Source organism: Pogona vitticeps, chromosome 5 (genome assembly GCF_051106095.1).
Source record: "Pogona vitticeps strain Pit_001003342236 chromosome 5, PviZW2.1, whole genome shotgun sequence".
Taxonomy (NCBI): Eukaryota; Metazoa; Chordata; class Lepidosauria; order Squamata; family Agamidae; genus Pogona; species Pogona vitticeps.
Genome location: NC_135787.1, coordinates 71,074,929 through 71,096,398, shown reverse-complemented (window position 1 = coordinate 71,096,398; position 21,470 = coordinate 71,074,929). Strand labels below are relative to the sequence as shown.

The 21,470-nt window shown below is 39.4% G+C and overlaps 1 protein-coding gene across 12 annotated transcripts in view; it reads right to left on the bottom strand.

Moving 5' to 3' along the window:
* Positions 1–14,728, bottom strand: part of EXOC1 (exocyst complex component 1) — a 33,751-nt gene extending 19,023 nt beyond the window's left edge. For 2 of the 12 annotated variants that reach the window (XM_073001234.2, XM_073001237.2), the window contains exons 1-12: positions 14,589–14,728; positions 13,283–13,416; positions 12,604–12,734; positions 11,860–12,019; positions 10,735–10,755; positions 8,867–9,054; positions 6,380–6,607; positions 5,233–5,365; positions 4,540–4,649; positions 3,182–3,235; positions 1,685–1,834; positions 858–963 (exon numbers count right to left, since the gene is read on the bottom strand). In XM_073001234.2, coding sequence (XP_072857335.2) covers positions 858–963; positions 1,685–1,834; positions 3,182–3,235; positions 4,540–4,649; positions 5,233–5,365; positions 6,380–6,607; positions 8,867–9,054; positions 10,735–10,755; positions 11,860–12,019; positions 12,604–12,734; positions 13,283–13,406 — 1,405 coding nt within the window. In that variant the 5' untranslated portion in view covers positions 13,407–13,416; positions 14,589–14,728. Of the gene's footprint in view, positions 1–857; positions 964–1,684; positions 1,835–3,181; positions 3,236–4,539; positions 4,650–5,232; positions 5,366–6,379; positions 6,608–8,866; positions 9,055–10,734; positions 10,756–11,859; positions 12,020–12,603; positions 12,735–13,282; positions 13,417–14,102; positions 14,461–14,588 lie in introns of those variants that run through there. The other 10 variants (XM_073001238.2, XM_073001241.2, XM_073001236.2 and 7 more) reach the window with 7 other exon arrangements.
* Positions 14,729–21,470: the final 6,742 nt, after the last annotated feature.

The window sequence follows — 21,470 nt, the reverse complement described above, 5'->3', positions numbered from 1 at the left end:
GTAGGTAAATAGACCCATTTTTAAATAAATGTACGCAAGAGGAAGTGGTGTAAATGGACTTGTATGGATGGATGGGCAAGAAGCAGAGAGCATGAGATGGCTCTGCCCTTATATATAGTACTGCTGATTTTCTCTCCACTTACAACTGAAAATCTACCCTAAAAGAGAATGCAACTGCTCCCTAAAGGATTCCCCATGAAGGATTGAGGCTGTAAGCAGGTAAAACCCTTGGATAAATCCAGCCTATTTCAAGGGTTTGGGATGTATTACTTAATATATTTTCATTCTGGATTCTCAAGAGAAAATAGGATAACTGCTATTTGGCAAGCTTCACAAGAGGAGAGTGTTCTTTGGCTACTATACACTCAAGCCAAAAAGACATTGTAGTAAAAACCAACCCAATAGGATGAATCAAAATATGAGTGATTAGAACAGTACCTCAACTGTACCTTATGTAACTGCCCCCTCCTGTATTGTGCTTTATTATGGAAACTGCCTTATGCACCATTGTTCAGCTCTTATTTTCATAGCAGAATTTTTTCTAGGGTCCAAATATTTGCACCCATAATGACAAGACCCATGCTTCCGCAAAGTCACCGGTATTGGGAGTAACCGTACAGAAGATTCGCAGATCATATCTTGAGAAAATCTGCACAGATGAGCAGATTACCAAGGCTCCACCCAGAGCTCTGAAAAGTTACTTTTAAAAACGAAAACGTCTAGAATCCCTAACCAACATGGCCGCTCTGAAACTTGCTGAAACACTAGCAGCCACAACTCACTTGCAGAAATGGGAAACCTCCTCAACACAGGCTGGCAATATCCACTATTGTGATATAAAACTGAAAGAAACTTACCAAACTTCTTTCCTTCCTTAGTGGCACCGGTCATTTTAATCTTCGCTACTTCAAAGAAATCTTTTATTTCTCTGTCATATAACCGGGATAAATAACTCATGTAGTTCTTAAAGAAAAACAAAAACAAATGCAGAATGACTGGCATAGCTGCTTCTTTAAACAGACAAATAACATATTTTAAAAAGACATATATTTAAAATTATTCTGACATTATTTAAGCAAAATGTTTCAGCCACCTTCTTCAGTTGCTCTGGTAAAAGTATGCTGTTTCCCAAATGGCAATGATAGTACCTAGAGGACAAGATATTTCAAAGCAGATGAATTATCCTTTAGGTTCAGGCCATGAGGTGTTAAGGTAACCAGTCTAAAAATTTGGAAGTTTTCTTTCTTCTCTAATGTGCTTGGTTGTAGATTTGGACCTGGTGTTATTAACTTTGCAGCTGTATGGATATACTATACAAGATACACACATAAACATATAAAAATCTTTATGAGAGAAAGAAAAATTAGCTACCATGATATGGAATAGGAACGGCAGAGGGAATCTGAGAAATGCAATAAAATGTTTTTTGTCTTGGTGCCTAAACTTAAAAAACAAAGAAAAAACCCTCAAAGGAAGTCACTTAGAACAAAGAGGGCATGTTAGTGGGGGTATGAGTTGCTTCCCTAATATTCAAGAACTTGCAGTCCATCCACTGGTGAATAATCTCAAATTACTGTCTATGTTAGCACAAGAACATGCTGTTTGGTTTTGCCAAATACTGTAGCATCATATCCCATGTCCTGTTTCCCAGTAAGTTAAATAATTTACTTTCTGAGCCACTTACCTCTGTTAAACCTTCATATTTGCCGTAATCGGTATTCTTTAACCACTCCATAAGTTTGGCATATCGGAGCAAGTCTCGGTGAAAAGGATGGTGGTTTGGTAATGTCAACTCAATAGAATGCTGTGCCAGAGTGGAACTTTGGTCATGGCCCTGGGCGGGGGGGGGGGGGCGGAGGAAGGAACAGAAGGAAGGTTTTTTTGGGTTTTTGTTTTTGTTTTTTGAATGAACCAATTAGCAGAATTGCAAACTCTGGGTACTGTGAGAAACTGCTACTTTGTTAGATAAAAGGGAAGTTGTTTGCCATTTATTAAGCATGTCTTCCTGTGTTTCTTTGAACTGTCTGGAAGGCAGAAAAGTAGACACACAAACATTCAGAAATCAAATGTTTAAATAGACAGAACAAATGCAAGCTACAAATTATGTATTAAAACATTTTTTTTTTGCTACCACAATGCATTCTTCTCATCAGGAGTTGCTTTCCATGCTTGAATTTACAAGATTCCCCTCATTAACCTTGCAACTGATGGATGAAATATTGCTTCTTCAATGCACTATTAGTTATATGCCATCAGTCTTCACAGTCACGGAGTGTGAAAACACAACCTATTTTTATTTGCTCTTTAGACATCTGTCTGAAGCCAAATTCTTTGGAATTTTTCTGTATTTTAAACAGTAAACAAGTCAGAGCTTTTGACAGAAATCATATGTATTTCTTTTCATTAATGCAACTCTGGACAAGAATTTAGATAGAAAACAATGCCAGTTAGTAGACATCATTCACATACATTTGGGCAACATTCATTCAACTGGAGATCCATTACAGAAGCCCGAAAGATCCAACATTTCAATTTGTAACTTACCACTAAGAATGGAAGTCATGTCACTCTTTCTTAAGAAAAAAGCTAAATATCATGAGTTCCAAATATTTATGTACAACTCCATAGCAAATGATTTATATAGCTAAAGAGGAACCACCCACACATAAGAGAATGGCAACAGTAGGTTGGGGCAATGTCAAGGTTTGCAAAAGTATGGCTACAGTATTTAAAGGACAAATTAGAAAAAAACCACAATGTCCCAATGAGGACTCACTGGGCATAGCATGCTGATTTATCACTGGTGGGGAAGGAATAGACATAAGGCAGTAATTTGATTTTGGATTCAGCAAATGAATTACACAGCTATAATTCTTTTGTAGTTTCACTTTGGTACAGCATTCACCCATCAATCAAATAACACAAAGACAAAGCACTTAATACAACCCAACTCTTCTCACAGTCTATGTTGATTCAGTTACCTTGCCCAAGCTGTGCAACTTTCACAAAGCACATTAATCAATACGAAGCCAGCTTTAGAGATGAGGTAACAATCAGGAGGATTTGCTACCTCAGGCCATAAGCTGTATTTTCTAATCTGCTGAGCCAATACTGCAGAAAGTAAATTAGGCATAGCAAGTATTTTTTTAAATTAAAGCAGCTCGATTCAAACTGTACTCACAGAAACTGAAAAATAGTAGGACCTGTTACTGAGACCCTTCTCCAGCTCTATAAACTATTTGGAAATAAAATATAGGAGTGAAAAAGGCTGTTGAGTAGAGATGCCCACACAACCCACGCTACTTATTAGACTGTGAATGCATCACTTTCAAAACACAGTTTCAAAACAAAGGAGGCTGCTAAGGCAAGTCAAAATATTCATATACTTTTATCTCTATAACCTGAACACAAGAAGTGAACAGAGCAAACACTGTCAAAACTGGGAGTTCCTTGGGATGGGGATCTCCTGATATCCCAGCAAACACACAACCTGGCCTACGAGTAGTTCAGTAGAAAACTAAGTACTCTCCACAATGTGGAGATGGGACAAAACTAACAGTATGAGACTGCTAGTATAAGCACTCCTCTCACTCTTCAGAACTACATCTGGAAAGGATGTTTTGTACTTCACTTCCATATCCCTTTCACTCATACTTAGCACATTTCCAAATCAGATTTGGTAATCTACCAATCCATATGGCTGTCATTCAATACAAGCCTTATATAGCCACTTTTGGGGGAATGGTGCAAATGACAAAGTGCCCACATGAATAACGGCTGTTCATTCCAAGGTAAACCCCATGTAGCTGGATCAGACTGGATAGAAGATTGGCCTTATCACAAGCAGTTTCTCATTTTTTTCTGTGAGAATCCCATAAGCAATATATTGCATTCTTTCACAGTATACCATAATAAGAAGCATACCTGCTCTCAACCCAACAAGAGTGTATTCTGACCTCCATTAAATTTGCCTCTTTTGTAGAACCATATGTATAAGCTTCTATCAATGAGTCCTGGGAAAATTTTGTTCATATTATAATCCCCATGGTCAAGAAAATGAAGGAACATAGTTTGCTTGGATGGATGTGCAACAGAATACTAATATCAAGATTCAATGGTTCAACTGATATTTCACATAAAATATATGTTCAACAGCCAAGGCTGATTTCATAATCAGTTTTAGACTATGATTCATTAAGGGAGTGAGGTGATGCAACCAGCCAAATAGCTTGTGTGCGTGCACTCATGCTCTTTGCCGTCAAGTCAGTGACCCTAATAAGGTTGGTTTTCATGGTAAGTGAGGTATTTAAGGAGTGGTTTTACCAGTTGCACTCCCCCCCAGTGAATTTCCATGGCTGAGTGGGGATTTGAACCCTTTTCCCCAGAGTCCTATTGTATAATTCTATCCCCTACACCACACCGGGATTTGCCAGATAGCTTAAGGCAGGCTTAATCAAATATCCTGGGTTGGATCAAAAGGCATATGCAACTAAGTCTTCTTAATAATTTACACATCAAGAAAGGAGTTTTAAAAAATACCTGTTGAACAAACACTTTGTTCAGATAACTGGCCAACCTCCGAGCAAAATGCTCACGCAGGTCACTGAACTGTTGCTGCTGCTGCTTGACAGCATGAAGCATTTCATGTCCTGTAATTGGAAAAATGAAAGATATTTTAAAAAGCAAAGCATGCTGCTTGTATACTGCTCCATAGCACTTAACACACTCTCTGGGCAGTTTACAATTATGCAGGCTACACATTGCCCCCCTCCACCGATAAGCTGGGTACTCATTTTACTGACCTCAGAGCGATAGAAGGCTGAGTGAACCATGAGCCGGCTACCTGGGATAGAATCCCGGGTTGTGGGCACAGTTTCGGCTGCAGCAGAGCAGTTTAACCACTGCCCTACGAGGCTCATCCACCATATGCTGTCATCTGGTTTAACGTGCATTTCATATACAAGGTATGCTCAGTATCTAGTTCATTTCATAATGTGTTCTAGGCCACGTCCATAAAGTGGATTTTTAGAAAAAGAAAGCAGGCATTATTCCAAGCCATTCATCAAATAACTACTTCATTTGCCAAGCAAATGTCATTCTGGCTCTCCACCATACCTTATTTGCACTTGACAATCAAAGTAATTAATCTGTGGCCCCTGAGAAGGAAACTGGATGGTAGCAGGATGCTTCAAGTAGAGAAAGACAACCATGTTAATAACAAGTTGTACTTACCTGGCTGAAGAGTTATGTTCATACACTGCAAGAGAGCGTCTGCCGCATTTGTGCAGGCTCCAATTCCACTTGAAGATGAGAGATCTCCATCCTGGAGGGCCTTGATGTGACCTTTTGCCAAATCCAAATGATTCTGAAAGAATATTCACTCTTAGGCTAAACTCCTGCATACCTTTTTTCACAGATTAGAGACAGGCTCTGGCAGCATTTTATGTTCAGAAAAAGAGCCTCCACATTAATTTCTCCCTACAACGTCTCTGAAATTTAGTTTTCATGTTACCATTTTTTATAGATTTCCAACATGGCTGCTAACAGACACTCCCAAATAGACAAAGTTCATATCAGTGCACAAACACATCTAGACCAAGAAAAGGCAACATATATAATATATATCTGCAGACTACATCCAGGCCCACCAAGGCTTTTCCTTCTGCAGAGACCCCGTCAAAGCTGAGCTGCTACACAGCAGCAGTTCCACATACTAAGAATCTGCATTTTTCCACTCAGTATGGCTCATCATGATCTCTAAGGTAAACCTGAACTGCTTTCCTAACAATCAGTCCATACACTCTACACAATGAAGACATATGTATCAAAAGGCATTCTCAGTATTTCTCCTAAAATTATATAACTTGATTTGTTTGTTTCACAACCCAAGGCTCTATGGAGGGCTGTCTTTTAAAATGTCAGCTGGACCAGAAAACTGTAGCCAGAGTACTGACCAGAACCAATTATACAGGCTGAAATCCTGTTAAAGTTGGAGTAATATAAAGTTACGCTTGTGGAACTGTGTAGGACATTGCTTTTATCATTTTTATCTGCCTTTATTTTATGTTTCCACTTCTAGTCTAATCTTTATATGCATCTGGCTCTGTTAGCTATTTTGAGTACTTCATTGAAAGAAGACATGGTACAAACTTTTAAAAAAAAATCCTCCTGGACATGTCCAAAGTAATCGACACACCTCAGCCAAGGGATACTCCCACAGTTCATCTCTTATGAACAGTTGTGCAACTCAACACCTGAACATGATATTGGTATTTAATATAAGTGCAGTGGGATGTTTGGTTTCTCACATACATTTGAAATGGTGGGTATAGGTAGACTGAAGTCTTCAAAATATAACATAAATATGTCACATACTTACAACAAGGAATTCTATCTCTGAAAGCAGCTTAAGATTGTTAGTGTTGCTCAGATGAATTAAGTGGTTGCTCTCTGAAATCTGGTCCATTTGTTCTTTTACACTCTGCAGCATTTCTTCATAACTGCTCAACTTCAGTTCAATTTGGTCCACCTCCTTTAGGGCTTCATCCAGCAATTTCATAAGGATGTTCACTTGTTTCTCAGAGGCCATGATTGACTGGATGTTTGCCTACGGAACAGATTATGTAATTACTCAACAGTCAGATAAAGAAAAATAGACATTTATGACCTTTAATCAATGTTTTTTTTTCTACAGAAACCATATTTTTCAGGAGTTGTAAGTGCTAAATAAATTGAACCACCACTTTGGGACATAGCTAATTGAACAAGAAAAGGCATTATGATTTTTCTTTATAAGGATAATGTATTCTTCTAAACACTGGACCCATCTGATTTCAGAAGCTAAGCAGGACCATTCCTGGTTACATCTTTCGTGGGAGACCAACCAGAGATCACCAGGTACGGCTAGGAAAAACTCTTCACTTTAACCCTGGACAGCAGCTGTGAGTCAGAGCTGATAGTTATGGGCTAGATCACTGGTTCTTAACCTTGGGTTACTCAGGAGTTTTGGACTGCAACTCCCAGAAGCCTTCACCACCAGCTGTCCTGACTGGGGTTTCTGGGAGTTGCAGTTCAAAAGCATCCGAGTAACTAAGGTTAAGAACCACTGGGCTAGATTAACCTGGATAAACAGCTTTTGCATTCTACAAAACTATGACAGTGGGATTAGTTAACATGCTGGTAATACTCATGGACATCCACTATGTAAAACTGGGGGAGAGACAGCAGGATTAGTGGTTTAAAATTTCTAAAACATTTAAAGGCATGGAGTGGGCAACTTTCTTCTGGGCAGGGTTTAGGTGGAGAAAATTGGGGGGGGGGGGTTAAATATATGCAATACACTTCTCCCTTGAATTGCATGGGCCTGAGCAGCATGGTTTTGCTTATACGCTGTTTTCCCCCCAATAAATTCAATAAATATTGTGCACCTGGTCACCCAGAACCCCATGGGTTTAACACCAAAGACATGGTCTACTTGCCCCCAAACACAACATCTCTAATTCAGCCTCTGGATCCGGGAGTCATAAAGACTTTTAAGGTCCATTCGACATGGTACTATATAGAAAGGATATGGAAGAAAAGCCCAGAAGAGAAAATTATTGTGTGTGAGAGAGAGAGAAAGTATGTAATAATCATCTGTTTATGCTTTCTGTTTATGTCTTTTTGGGCATACCCAGATTTTGAATTACATGGGGGACCAGCGCTCTTAACTCCAGCATTGCTGAAGCGAGAAATGTACTTATTTTCAAACCTATAAGTGAACTTACTCTTTCAGCAACATTAAATCCTCTATTCGTTATGTACATTGCAAATAAAGCTGCAGTATTTGCATTGTGAAATTTAAAAACACAAAAGCCCTAGTTTTATATAAATAAAACTACATTCCTGTAGTCTATGCACCTTAAGTACACGTACATCAGTTTTTGCCATCTGAGAATCATAAAACCCACACAAAATCAGAAGTCACAAATTTTCTAACAAACAAAATAAAATGGATGATTTGTGCAGAAACGGCTCTGCTTTTATTGTGCTTGTCTCCACCAAACTAAAACAAAAGTCACTAAAGGAAGGCAAGACATAATCTACAAGCAACAAAGGATCCTTTTGGGAAGATGGCAGCACTCATTAAGTAGAGAAATGGTTCCTTAATTTGAGTGTTGTGCGATCTACATTATGGACAGTAGGTTTTGTTCTTCAATTCTACGGACTGCAAATCTTCATATTATGCAGCTCCTGGCATTCTGAGTAAGTAAAACCTTTGTCTTAAAATGTTTTATTCATTCCATAAGAGAAAATATCTCCTCTGAGTTTTTCCTTATGTGTCTGAAGTTTTCATTTTTCCTCCTGGAAAAAAATGGGCACATGTCCTATGTGGAAAAACTGAGGGGGCAAATGACTCCTCTCACCCCTAAAATGGAAATTGACATGTGCAACAGAATATGGGGCTTGTGAAAGCTAGTATCAGTTGTACAAAGTGACCTCTATTTATTAATTTTATTATTTCACCTTATATACTGCCCCAAAGTGCTTAGAGCACTCTCTGGACAATTTACAACGTAATTATGCAGAAAAAACATTTGCTCTTCAGTGAGCTGAGTACTAATTTTACTGACCTCAGAAGGAAGGAAGACTGAGTCAACCTTGAGCCAGCTACCTGAACCCATTGAAACTAACCTCACTTTGTGAGTAGAGGCTTGACTATAGTACTGCAGTTTAACCACTGTGCCATGGGTCTGCGCAGCAAAGTACACTCTACACATGTTTAAAGTGAAGGGTAACCGAGTTCCTATCCTAAAGCCAAATTGCAATCTGCATAGAACATTTCAGCTGTTCCTTTTGACATTTCTATTTCACAGAAACTCCTTACCCCATCTAGCACCTGCAGCTCTCTGGACAGCTTATCTGCAAAGGCTTCTGCATTAGAGATGGCATATTCACAGCCTTCCATCATTATCTCAATGTCCTGCTCTTCTCTTGCATTCAGCTCTTGATACTCATCCACTGCCTCTTCATCTCCTCCTGCCACATTCTGATTCTCACCACTTGGAACAGACTCTTGAGAAAGGAACACAGAAAAGCATGCATTCAAACTAACTCAGAACATTGTTAAAGAAAAAAGACCAGATAACCGCACAAGCAAGGTAAGCCTTATTTCAGTGATAAGGCAACACACATTACTATTAATAAGACCCTAAGACCACCAGATGCTATAATTCTGCTTTAACTCACCCAGGTCTCACTGACACTGCAAAACATAACTCTAATGTATTTCAGACACTGCAGGGTGGCGTGTCTCAATACGGTGAAAGATTACTTCCGCAACCTTGCTTGGATAGTAAGCTGTACCCTGTCAAGAATCCTACCATCACATCCGAAAGCAACAGATGAGCAGACCTTTTGTGGAATCTGTTGAAACCAATTTTCTTCCAATTTTGTTGTCCTTCCAATCTTTAAATGTCACCTAAAAATAAGTTTAAACTCCATGTGTTTTTTAAAGATCTCTTGCAAACAATTGTACTTTCCTTGGCATTTTCTCTCCTTTTAAATAAAAAAATCTCAACAGGATTGTGCATGGGGATTTTCCTTTATTATTTTCATCATATACAACTGAACATTTTCACCAGATATACAAAAAGTTAGTATCACCTGTGTTATATCTTATTTATCTGAACCACAAATCCTAGTCTGGCAGATATACAAACACCACTGGTATGAGATTATCCATTTGTTCTCTTACTGTACACCAAAAATATACTGTTTTACACCAATAAACATTATTTTTCAAGGGAAATATTCATTAAATCTTTTCTAAATAATTTTAACCTCATAGTTGACTATGTGCAATTTAATTGAAAGTTTATAGATGTATTTTAGATTCCCATTGGTCTGTCTTGTCCTTAAGATTGGCTTGAAAATAGTTTCTGGACAAACCTCATTTTCAGTACAAATATACCAGTGGTCTGCTTTCGTACAATATGCTGTGAATTAGAGAACTGATATATTCTCATATACTTTTATCTACACCTTACTTAACCCTTCAGTATTTATTGTTGAGATCGTAACAGCAGTAATCTAATGACTCGTGAACTCATATAATGCACAGCTCAAATTGAAATGTTGAAAGAAGCAACAACTAAAAAACCAATGTGTTAACTGCAGCTTCAATACCAGTTTTAATCTACTCCCTAATAAATGAGGATAGGATGGCAAATTAAGTTTAAGAACCTTTGTTCAAGATGAATATTTTGAATATCAATATATTTGCAAAGGAACATGCTGAGAATGAGCTGATCATATATTTTGAACACTACAAATTGTGGATTTCACTTGTTCAGTTACTGCTAGAAACCTCCAACAAAATTTTTGCTCAACAAGCAGTTGTTAATACAGGAAGCCAAGTCGAGATGTCAGTGAGACTGGACCTCAAAAGGCAGAGGTTGAAAATTCGGACACAGTATGACACTAAATGTACAAATTCATCTTTTGCCATAGCTGTCTTTGTAGCTGAATGGAGACAACTCAAGTGCAGCTCTTCCAGCATTAAACCTTCAAAGTAGCTATCGATTTGAAATATTCAAAATTCAGTATTTGCATGCACATTTTCAGTACATTTCTAGCTGAAGTAAAGAAAGGATCGTGCTTAACAAAACTGTTTATGGATGGTTTTAATGAAGAAAAAAGCAAGTTAAGTAGTCACAAAGAAGAAGGAAAATGGAAGGAAAAGGTGTTACGCACCTTCAGCAACTTTGGGTAGTTCTGGAGAATTAAGAATATGAGAAAAGCAGAGGAAAGGAAGCAAAGAGTGTTAGCTAAGCAGTGAATGAACACAGATTTTTTAAAAAACCAAAACACCTGGCAACAAATTGAAACAGTTTCAAAGTTCAAAAATTATGAGCCTTCTAACAGATTGATAGAAACCCATCAACCAGTAACTGCAATAGCATAAAGTAGAGCAATGAATTGCCACTAGTTAACAAATCACCAGTTCTATCAGTTGCTGTGCAGTGGGGAATTTAAGCAGCAACTTGTTAATTAGTGGCAGTCACTGTGATTTATTGTCACTGCACCTAGGGCCATATAATTAAGTATTAGAAATATGACTCCAGAAATAGATGTCTTCCTACATATGCAACGCCCGGAAGATTGCATGATTAGTAAGTTTAAAATCAAGCCAATATGAAAGCTTAGCAATTAGTGGTAGCTTGACAGCCTCCTTATATTCTACGGTTTAGCCAGTTGTTATTACGAGAATTAACAGGTTAGACCAGTCAAGTAGTTGATCCGATAAGCTCCTCCTAATACATAACTGAAATTGTTTTTTAAAAACCACCAAAGATTACAGTTCCCTCATACTGTATCTTGTCCTAAAAACTAAAAGGCTAGATTCACTCACACTGAATTTCTAAGGAAATGGATGCCTCATGATTTTGAGCTATCAGCTCCTCTAAATTATTTCTCTAGACTGTCATAAGGACAAGAAATGCAAAAGAAAGTTTAAACCACCTTGAAGAGCTTAGATAAGGATGTACAAATATGCAACGTATTTATTTTCAAAACAGTGGTGTTTATGACTTTCCACTTCGAGGGAGAATAGGATTATAACCTAATTTCTATCAAATACCAGGTGACAACAGCTGAGTCCTAACTGTCACATGACATAATCCTACTGAAATACTAGTAAATTTAAGATCGGCATAAAAGTCATATAAAAGTACAGGGAAGCCTGATTTATTATAAATAGATATACACATGAGAATAAGATCAACAAGAGTATAGATTTACTGTTTTATTTTTAATGTGTTCTGAATGTCTGTTTAAACTCTAATGTACTCTTACAAGACACTAATCAAAAAATGTTACCTTCCAGAAGTTGAGGACTAACATTTATAAAGTCAATCTTCTTTCTAATATAACGTTGATTGAGTTTCCAAATACAGGAAATGAAAATGTTCTTTTCTGCTATACTGCTAGCAACCCACTTGTACACCTTGTCAAAATGTAGATCAAACTCAGGACTTTCCTGAAAAGTAAACATAAAAATGGCAACAACACTCATAATGTGCTTTCAGTGCAGACTGATAGCAGAATCTGAGGTATGCCTACTGCATATGTATACTGACCACAAAAATGCATCTAAAAATGAAGAAATGACATGGGTCCACAGGAGCAATGCTTCCATATGAAATGAGCACAAGCCACATTAATTACAATTGTCTGTGCCGGGTTTTTAAAAAGATTACTTTTAGAGGCAACGCACAAACATGGCAAATGCCCCTCTCCCAAATTCTGAGAAATGTTTAGTTTGATTTCAATAGTCAATACGCAAGTCATAAATTCTCTGAGTGACACTGCAGGTGGTGTCCTCCAAATGAGGCTATTTCTTTAGAAATCTGATACACTGTCTGAAAATCCCCCTAAGTTAATAGAATGTACTCCCAAGACAGATCACCCAAAAAGGTAATCCTGTTTTTCAAGACAATTTAAAAGGTAATTTATTATCTTTGCAACACAAGGTAGAGTTACTAAATTCTCAATGACATACTCAAGCTAAAGTTGTTTTTAGTGTATATGTAAAGATTTACAGTACAAGCCATTATAACATACTTTGATGGCATCCTTTGCATCAACGACAGCAAGATCTCGAAGCAACCATGCAGTCTGCCTCTTGTAGAAATCTCCCTTATCAGATTTCTTCACCTTTACCACATTCACCTGCACGGGGCGTTCCGTTGTCACTGTTAAGTACAGTTAAGTGATGTTTATGCCAGTTTTTCCACAACCATATCCATGAACCTATCAGCCCTAAAGTACATAACCATCCTCTGCTTACTTTATAAGAAAATATAACATTGTAAAACATTCAAGACACACCTTCATGTAGGCAGCAGCAATAAATCACCACTGTAATCATCTCAAATAAGTGGCTTTTCCTGACCAGGCAATATTACATTTCTCTTGTGTCACCAACATACAAAACAAGTATCAACCTTTTCATATGTATTGCTACATATTGTGCTTGTTTTTAGTAAGTTTAAATTCATGATATTTAAGTTAATTTTAGAGCACTTTATGTTATTTATGTTTTACTGCGTTGAGAACCACACAAAGTGAACATATGTCAGATGGACGGTATAAAAATTCAATAAATAAAAATTGAACCATTTACCCTTTAGAGGTAGAATTGCCTACAATGACAGTAAATAAGGCACCCTTCTATATTTCAATACTCCCAGACCACAGAGAGGAAAAAAAAAGCTAAAGAAAATGCTTCAGCAATGCATACCTGTGGCACACAGAAAGCAATTTCTTTTCTTTTTTCCTCCTTTGCAGACATTAACAATACTTAACAAACGTTCATCATTTGGAGTGAAAATATCCCTCTGCAAGGCATGCTTGATTGCAGTCATTTTCTCTGAGCTGTAAGATATGGTCATAGTCCTGATTTAAGCACATTCGAGCATATTTCCCACCAGGCATATATTCTACTTACTGAATTCCTCTACAAACCATTCTTCCTTTCTACTGAACACACTGTTCTGGCTTTTAAAGTAACGCAATAAAAACAGCTTGACACTGCACAGTAATATATGTTCTGAAATTCAAAGAAAATCTTTGCATGAAGTATTTGATCAAGTGCAACTGTTTCACAACAGATGTTACAAAAAGTTCACACTATCATGTGGCTGAACTAAGAAACAAAGTCAAATGCAACACCTGGAATTTCTTTAGGTTGGCCTAGTGTAGCACTGTATAAACTAGGTCCATGAACAATGATATATAATCCTGCTATGACAGAAATCCCGTCCCAGATCAATCTACAGATCAAGTGGAAATAAGTCAGTTCCGATTTTTAACGTTACACATCAATAGCTTCATCTAACAAAAGCAACAAGAAAAACAGAAAATGGGCAAAATTTCAACATGTCCAAAGAATTTTAAGACATAAAGATACCTGAAAATGTACTATCTCAATTCTCATGCAGGTTATAAATTGGATATGAAGGCTGTCATAATTCATTCCAGGGCCTGTGAAAACTTGGTAATGCTTTCAAGTGCATGACATTCATTTCCAGCATAATAAAGGTCTAAAGAACAATTCTTACCACTAACAATTCCAACAGGGCTCTTCTAATAAATGAGTGAACCACCTACACACAAGACTAATTAAGACATGCCACTTTGAGGGGGGCACGACCTAGCCCACGTTCTGTCACAACGACTTCACGCTGGGTTCGCTGAACACAGACCCTTCATTTATAGCACTATTTTAAAGAACAGGTCCCTATTTAATCCCAATTTTTAATCTGGATTTGAACGGGGCATTGTTTGAAGATGGAGTTACGGGCGTAAAACAGGTGCTCGGTGACAACATGCAGAAATCCGGGCTTCCTCTTGAAACAGAAGGATTGCTGACAGCGGGCCTGGCTGTCACCGTGCAGGGGGTGAAATGAAGATCTGCCGGGATGGAGCCGGTGGCCTGTGAGGAGAGGGGAAACCCACCGCCTTCGTCCGGGTCTCACAGCCCCCCCCCTTCCGCGCACTGGCGCTCCCCCCCCCCTACGGGCTGACAGCGGCCCCGCCCTCCTTACCCGGCCGCTTGGGACAGAGGTCCCTCCGCGAGACCGCTCCCAGGAAGCCAGCCGTCACTCCCAGGTTGTCTCTAGACCCGCCCTCTCGCGCTCTCGGTCCTGTTTCTATCACGTGACGTTAAAAGCGGAAGCTCGGCTGTAACACAGACCCGTGACGTAGAGGAGCGACAGAGGAACACCCTCGGTCGACAACTTTGGCGAACCATAGAGACTAAAGGGGGGGGGGGAGAGGAAAATACAGAGATAGAAAATTGAAGAGTGACACGCCCATGAACCTTGTTTTCCCTAAATATTCATGCCCTGATAATGTTCAGAAACATTGAAAACACACGAATTCTCTCCCCCCCAAGTACTTCTCACAGAAGAGAAAAATCTAACTAAGAAGCTAACAAGAATGCCTGCCCTCCTTATAAGCTCTGTTTGAAAACTTCAGACGAGTTTCAGCGAACCCAGACCGGAAAAAAAATCTATCTACAGCGGAATTGCGCCTGCGCCTTAGCAATAAATCAGAGACTTGTAGGCACCCAAAGCTGATTGCGACAAGAGTAGTTTTGATGGGCGAATTTCCTGGTTCTCAATCACAGCACCAATGAGCGATAATAATTTTGCATCTTTTATTTTATTTGGGGTTTTCTTTTATTATGTTTTAATTATGCTAGCTGGTGCCAAATAACGCGTGTGTTGAAAATGTCACAAGGTTCTTTGTCCTCTTGAATTAAGGATTAGAATTCCGTACCGAAATGTGTTTTAAATTTTATTCTGGCCCCGGGAGATTTTAAAATGCTTTCCAATGTAAACCTGGAAAGGTGTTTTACTACTCTATATTTTTCATCTTATGGCGGGACGATGCTTACAGGAGGCGTAGAACCAACAAAGGAGAAGGGTGTTGATTTGGAAAGTTTGGGGGAAATAGGTTGCGAGTTTTGTTTTGCATTGTTTTGTTTCTCCCACCGCGATCAAAAGGGAGGGGGTGGCAAGAAGAAGGTCCCCCCGCTGTGCTAACTGTTAACAAAATAGGCAGTACAAATACAGGACCAGGTGATACAGTTAATAACCCGTTAAGATGAAACAAACAAACAAAAAACTCAGAAAACCAAAAAACAAACAGCGAGCTTTCAATGATAAATAATCATCTTCAAAGCTGTGCATCACCTTCTTGTGGGCAGTTCCAAGGTATATTCTGTTATCAATGCCCCAAATTCACATGATTGACGATGTTGTAGAGGCCTGTCCCTCAGACATCTTTAGGGAACCAATCCCTAAGGCCAATAAGAGATGTGAGTCAGGAGATCTGGAAAACTTTTTTTTAATCGGCTGAGCAAAGTAACAGGCGGACAGTCTCTTTCAAAACTGCTGCGCTTACAAACAAGTAATCCCCCTTTTTATACCCTTAAACAGTTATACTACCCCCCCTTGTACGGCCCATTCTCCTGGCCCCTCCCTTCTGTCCATCACATTCTTACGATCTGATCATGAGTTGGCAGTAGTCCAGTCCTGTTTGCACATACATAAGCCATCATGGAGTCACTTTGGTTCCCTTTAATGTTTAAGGCAGGTTCGCTTCTTAGATGGAGACAGCGCAGTGTGCAAACTGTTTCCAGGCTCCTCCTCAGCTAGCAGTTTGGAATTTATGGACTATCTCTTAAAATAAAGGACATTCAGGAAATCTGGCCCCTCTCAACCCCACCTTCTCTGATTCAAAGAACTTCTGTTTGGTTAGGGGAGTTTATGTGTTGCCTGGCTGGGGTGCTTTGGCCGCTCGCCTCCCAGTTTGCCTCCCGCTTGCTCTGCGCCACCCTCCATGGGCCAATGGCGGGAAATTCAAATGGCAGAGGGTGGTGAGGAGCGAGCAGGAGGCAAGCTGGGAGGCTAGCGGCTGAAGAAATCCAGCCAGCTCAAGCCTCCCAGTACTGGTTCACCGCTGCCTCCGCGGTCGCAGCGGCAGGGAAGGCTGGGAGGCTGAGCTTTTTCCTTACCGTTGGGGTGAAGAAGCAGCCTCTTCGCCACCAACAGTTAGTGCATTTACATTTCCTGCCCTTTTCCCCTGCCTTTTTTCTTTCATAAGTGGAAGCTCTGGCCGCAAGTCGAAGGAAAATTTTGCAGCTGGAGCTTTTCGTAAATCAAAGATTTTGTAAGTGGGGACGTCTGTAAGTCAAGGTACCACTGTAATTAGCAAACCTATGAGTGCAACCAGCTATGTTGATCCTTACTGAGTGTTACTCAGTGGGCCACATAAGCCATGCCATTCTGTCTTGCAGACTTGAAATAAAATATGTGATCCACCATATTTGTGTCTCAAAGACACCCACTCCAGAACCTTCCCCTTGGCCTGGTGTGTAATATGATGGCAGTAAGTACCAGTAAACATATGCAGAAATTGAATTCAGACAGGATATTTGGATTATGTCCAATTAAAAGGGATGTTTAAATGTCCTTGCAATCTTTATTTTAAGTGGCCTGTAATTACATTATATATGGGCCTATAACTATTTCTGTTACTGTTGTAATAGAACAACACTGGCTTTTATAGTCTCCTTATGTAGGCACTGGAGGGATGACATAGTCACGGGGATGATGAAAGGTAAGGGCTTTTGTTGTGGAGGGTGGGTGTTTTGCAGCTATTACCAGAGTAGGTTCCAAACATGGGTTCAAACTCATATTCAGTCAGATTTGTCCCATTTATCACCAACTGCTCTATAGAAATCATCCATCTTGTTTTATCATCCTCAGTGCTTCAGAAAGCCAAAGAAATGGTGTAACTTTATTAATGAAATCACACACGGCAGTGGTCAGCAGATGGCAAATACTTGATCATCTGTGACTTCAAGCAAACTTGTAATTATCTCACCCACCCGCCATTCACCATTCAAGGGAAATGCTTTAGGCATTAAGAATAATTTTTGCAGAATCCATTTTCCATGGTAGAGGGACTACTGAAGTCTTAGGAAGTATTTTTTAATAATCTGTTTATTTAGCCACACCCTATACATATGTACAGGGGGACGTGGTGGCGCTGCGGGCTAAACTGCAGAGGTCTGTGCTGCAGGGTCAGAAGACCAGCAGTCATAAGATCGAATCCACATGACAGAATGAGCGCCTGTCACTTGTCCCAGCTCCCGCCAACCTAGCGGTTCGAAAGCATGCAAAATGCAAGTAGATAAATAGGGACCACCTCAGTGGGAAGGTAACAGCGTTCCGTGTCTAAGTCACACTGGCCATGTGACCACGGAAGATTGTCTTCGGACAAAACATTGGCTCTATGGCTTGGAAACGGGGATGAGCACTGCCCCCTAGAGTCGAACATGACTGGACAAAAATTGTCAAGGGGAACCTTTACCTTTATACATATGTACAAACAGGTAGTATCAGATACACAGAAACATCAGTCTAGTTCTCATTAATTTGAAATGATCTCTCCAGCCCACATAAACCAACAAATTGGTCTCATCACTCAATTGTGCTGCATCTCTGTTAAATCCAAGAGATGACTTGAGAAAAAAATGTTTTAGTCAACAAGCAAGTTTTGTTCTCAATCATCTGGTTGGACATAACTTACTGGAACTTGAAGTTTTTGCTCTTCCTTCTTTGTTCTCTTCCATTAATGGAATAATTAATGTGTTTAGCATTGAGGTAGTAGTTTGTTATTACCAGCTCTCATATAGGCCACGGTTCACCAGACCCTTGACCCCAACTCAGGAAAGGAGCTATTAGTTTATATTAACACTTTCACATTAGCACAAGTACATCTAGCCAGTTTTCAAAATGGTGGTATTTAAGGTGTACATTGTGTTAGCATTCTGATTTTATTAATAAATTAACAAGAGTAGAGCAAGAGGGGATGAAATTAAGTATCACAAATTTGAAATTACATTATTTCTCCACTGCGTAAAAGAAAGTTTGTAAAAGTATCCATTACCTGAATTTTTCTTCAGAAAAGATGGTGTGGAATATTTATGCTGCATTTATCCGTATCCTATTAAAACAATTTTCTCTTGCAGCAGCCAACACTTCTTCATGCCTCTTAAATACAGAATTGATTCTTTCAAGGATCTGCCTCAGTCTGCGTTTGCATGTGAGGCTTAGCTGCTGCAATTTTTGCATTTTTCAGGTCTATGATTTGTACATTTAGTTAAAAGTAATTGTCTGATTGAAATCCTGTTCCATAAGTTGCACTATGTAGGCTGATAATGCCAACAGCAACAGCAATTTTTCAGAAATAAAAAAAATCAGCCTTATGCAGTGTAACTTTATTGCTCTTGTTACAGTATGTTCTGTCAAGTCACCTTCAACCTATGGCAACCTTATGAATAAGCAATCTCCAAAATGCCCTGACTTCAACAGCCCTGCTCAATTCTTGTAGACTCAACTATGCGGCTTCCTTTAGGAAGCCAGTCCATCTAATTTTTGGTCTTCCTGTTTTCCTGCTGCTTTCCACCTTGCCCAGCATTGTCTTTTCCAGAGAATCGTGCCTTCTCATGATGTGCTCAAAGTAGAACAGCAGTGTATCTTACAGAATAGAATGTCAGCCTTTTGTTTCCTGTTCTGTTTTGGCAATATTGTATTGGCACATGCTGAAGTAGTATATTTGGGTGTCTTTTATAGGGATGTTTTTAACATGTCCATATAAACTAGGAAAATACATTATTAAGTGACTTCACGTGGCTGGGGCTTCTCCTATCCAGATGCTGAGAATGGACATTCACTTGGATCTTAGTAAATATCATAGATAATCAATTTATTATTGATTCAATTTAGAATTAAGAAATTTTCACACAATGGTTGAAGAAAATTTGTGCTTAATAAATATCATAGGTATTTATAGGCACAAATTTTCTTCAAGCATTATGTGGAAATTTCTTAATTCTGAACTGAATCATAATCAATGTAATGTAGTAAAGACAAAAGGTAGAATTAGTAGAGTGCAAACGTTTCCAGATTACAGTGGTGCCTTGACTTACGCACGTCCCAACATAAGACCATTTAGAGTTACAACCAGCTCCAACCATAAAATTTTGCTTTGACTTGCGGCCGGAACTTCCAGTTACGAACACAAAAAGGCCGTGAAAAAGGCGGGAAATTCAAATTGCTAACTGTAGGTGGCGAAAAGGCTGCTTCTTTGTAGCTCTTTCACCCCAATGGTTAAAGAGTGTGTGATCAGCAGAGGCTTCGGACTGCTTGGTAAGGTAAGGTGCTGCTTTCTGCTTTTTAAAAACTTTTCTGGGTGTTTTTGCAGCATAGTTTTGGGTTGGGGGGTTATGTTTCTGTGCTGTGATGGGTCCTGGGGGGTTTGGTTGCTTTTTGTCCCCCCCCATTTCTGATGGGTCTTGGGGGCTTTGGTTGTTTTTTTTTTTTTGGAGTTTTTTTCCCATTTCTGATGGGTCTTGGGGGTTTGTTTATTTTCCCCCCATTTCTGATGGGTCTTGGCGGGTTTGGTTGCTTTTGTGTTGGTTGCTTTTGGGTCGTCCCCCCCATTTCTGATGGGTCTTGCATGCTTCCCTTGCTTTTTGCTCTCTTTTTTTGCATTTCTGATGTGCTCCTTTTTTTGCATTCCCAATGTGCTCCCTTTGCTTTTCCCTTTGTTTTCTTTGCATTTCCAATGTGCTCCCTTTGTTTTCTTTGCATTTCTGATGTGTTCCCTTTGCTTTTCCCTTTGTTTTCTTTGCATTTCCGATGTGCTCCCTTTGTTTTCTTTGCATTTCTGATGTGTTCCCTTTGCTTTTTCCTTTGTTTTCTTTGTATTTCCTATGTGCTCCCTTTGTTTTCTTTGCATTTCCAATGCAGTCCATTTGCTTTTTCCTTTATTTTCTTTGCATTTCCAATGGGTCTTGCATGTTTGATTGTCCCCCCCCCCTTTCGGTTGGAAGGGATTAATAGCATTTCCGATGGGTCTTGCAGTGATTTTTTCTTTGGCCAGAACGGATTAATTGCATTTCAGTGCATTGCTATGGGATATGGTGCTTTGACTTATGACTATTTCAAGTTACATCCATCTTCTGGAACGGGTTATGGTCGTATGTCGGGGCACCACTGTACATGGAGTCAAACTGAAGCTTGTAGCCACAAACCTGACATGTAACAAATGCAATCATATTCATTCCATGGATTACAGTATGTAAACCAAAGCCTACATTGCTAGCACTTGGAGGTTTTTAAGCTCTATCGCTATCATTGCTGAAGACTAGATATATTTATTAAATCTGCAAGCCTATATACTTTGCTGATAGGCAAGCTCCTCAGTTGTTTCTAGCAGGAAACTCCAGGCTGGAGACACAGAGTATGAATCCTCTCAGAGGCACCACTGTATTCAGCAGTTTCCTAATCAGACATGCAGGGAATCACATGTATTTGTATTACAGCTGCACATTGGATTCCAAGTATTTCTAATTAAGGAACTATACAATACTCTGAAAAAGAATGTATGCTGACTATTCAGCTGTCTGTGGTGTATTATACTGTATATAAGATGCACTAAACCAGACCTTCTCATAGAATAAGGGCTCATGCAGATGGAGCATTTGTTCCACTGTGTATACCCAGTGGTGCACTGATGATATCAGTATTTTACTGCCATTCAGACAAAGCAAGGTATAAACACTTTTTGAAATATTTCATCAACATTTTTAAATACTTGTTTTGAAAGATAGTCAATACTTGGAGTGGATTAGCAGGGGAATGAGCCTTCATTACAAAAGACATAGATCCAAAGTGTGAGGCCCCCAAGGTGGAGGCCTATGTAGGAGCGCCGTCGCTCCCATCGTGGGCCCAACACACCCAGACATCTCCCCCTCCTTCACCACCGCTGTGGGAAGATAAAGAGTTGGAGACCCCTGACTGGGGGAAGATCAACCAGGAGCGGAATAAGGCAAACAAAGGGGTAGATAC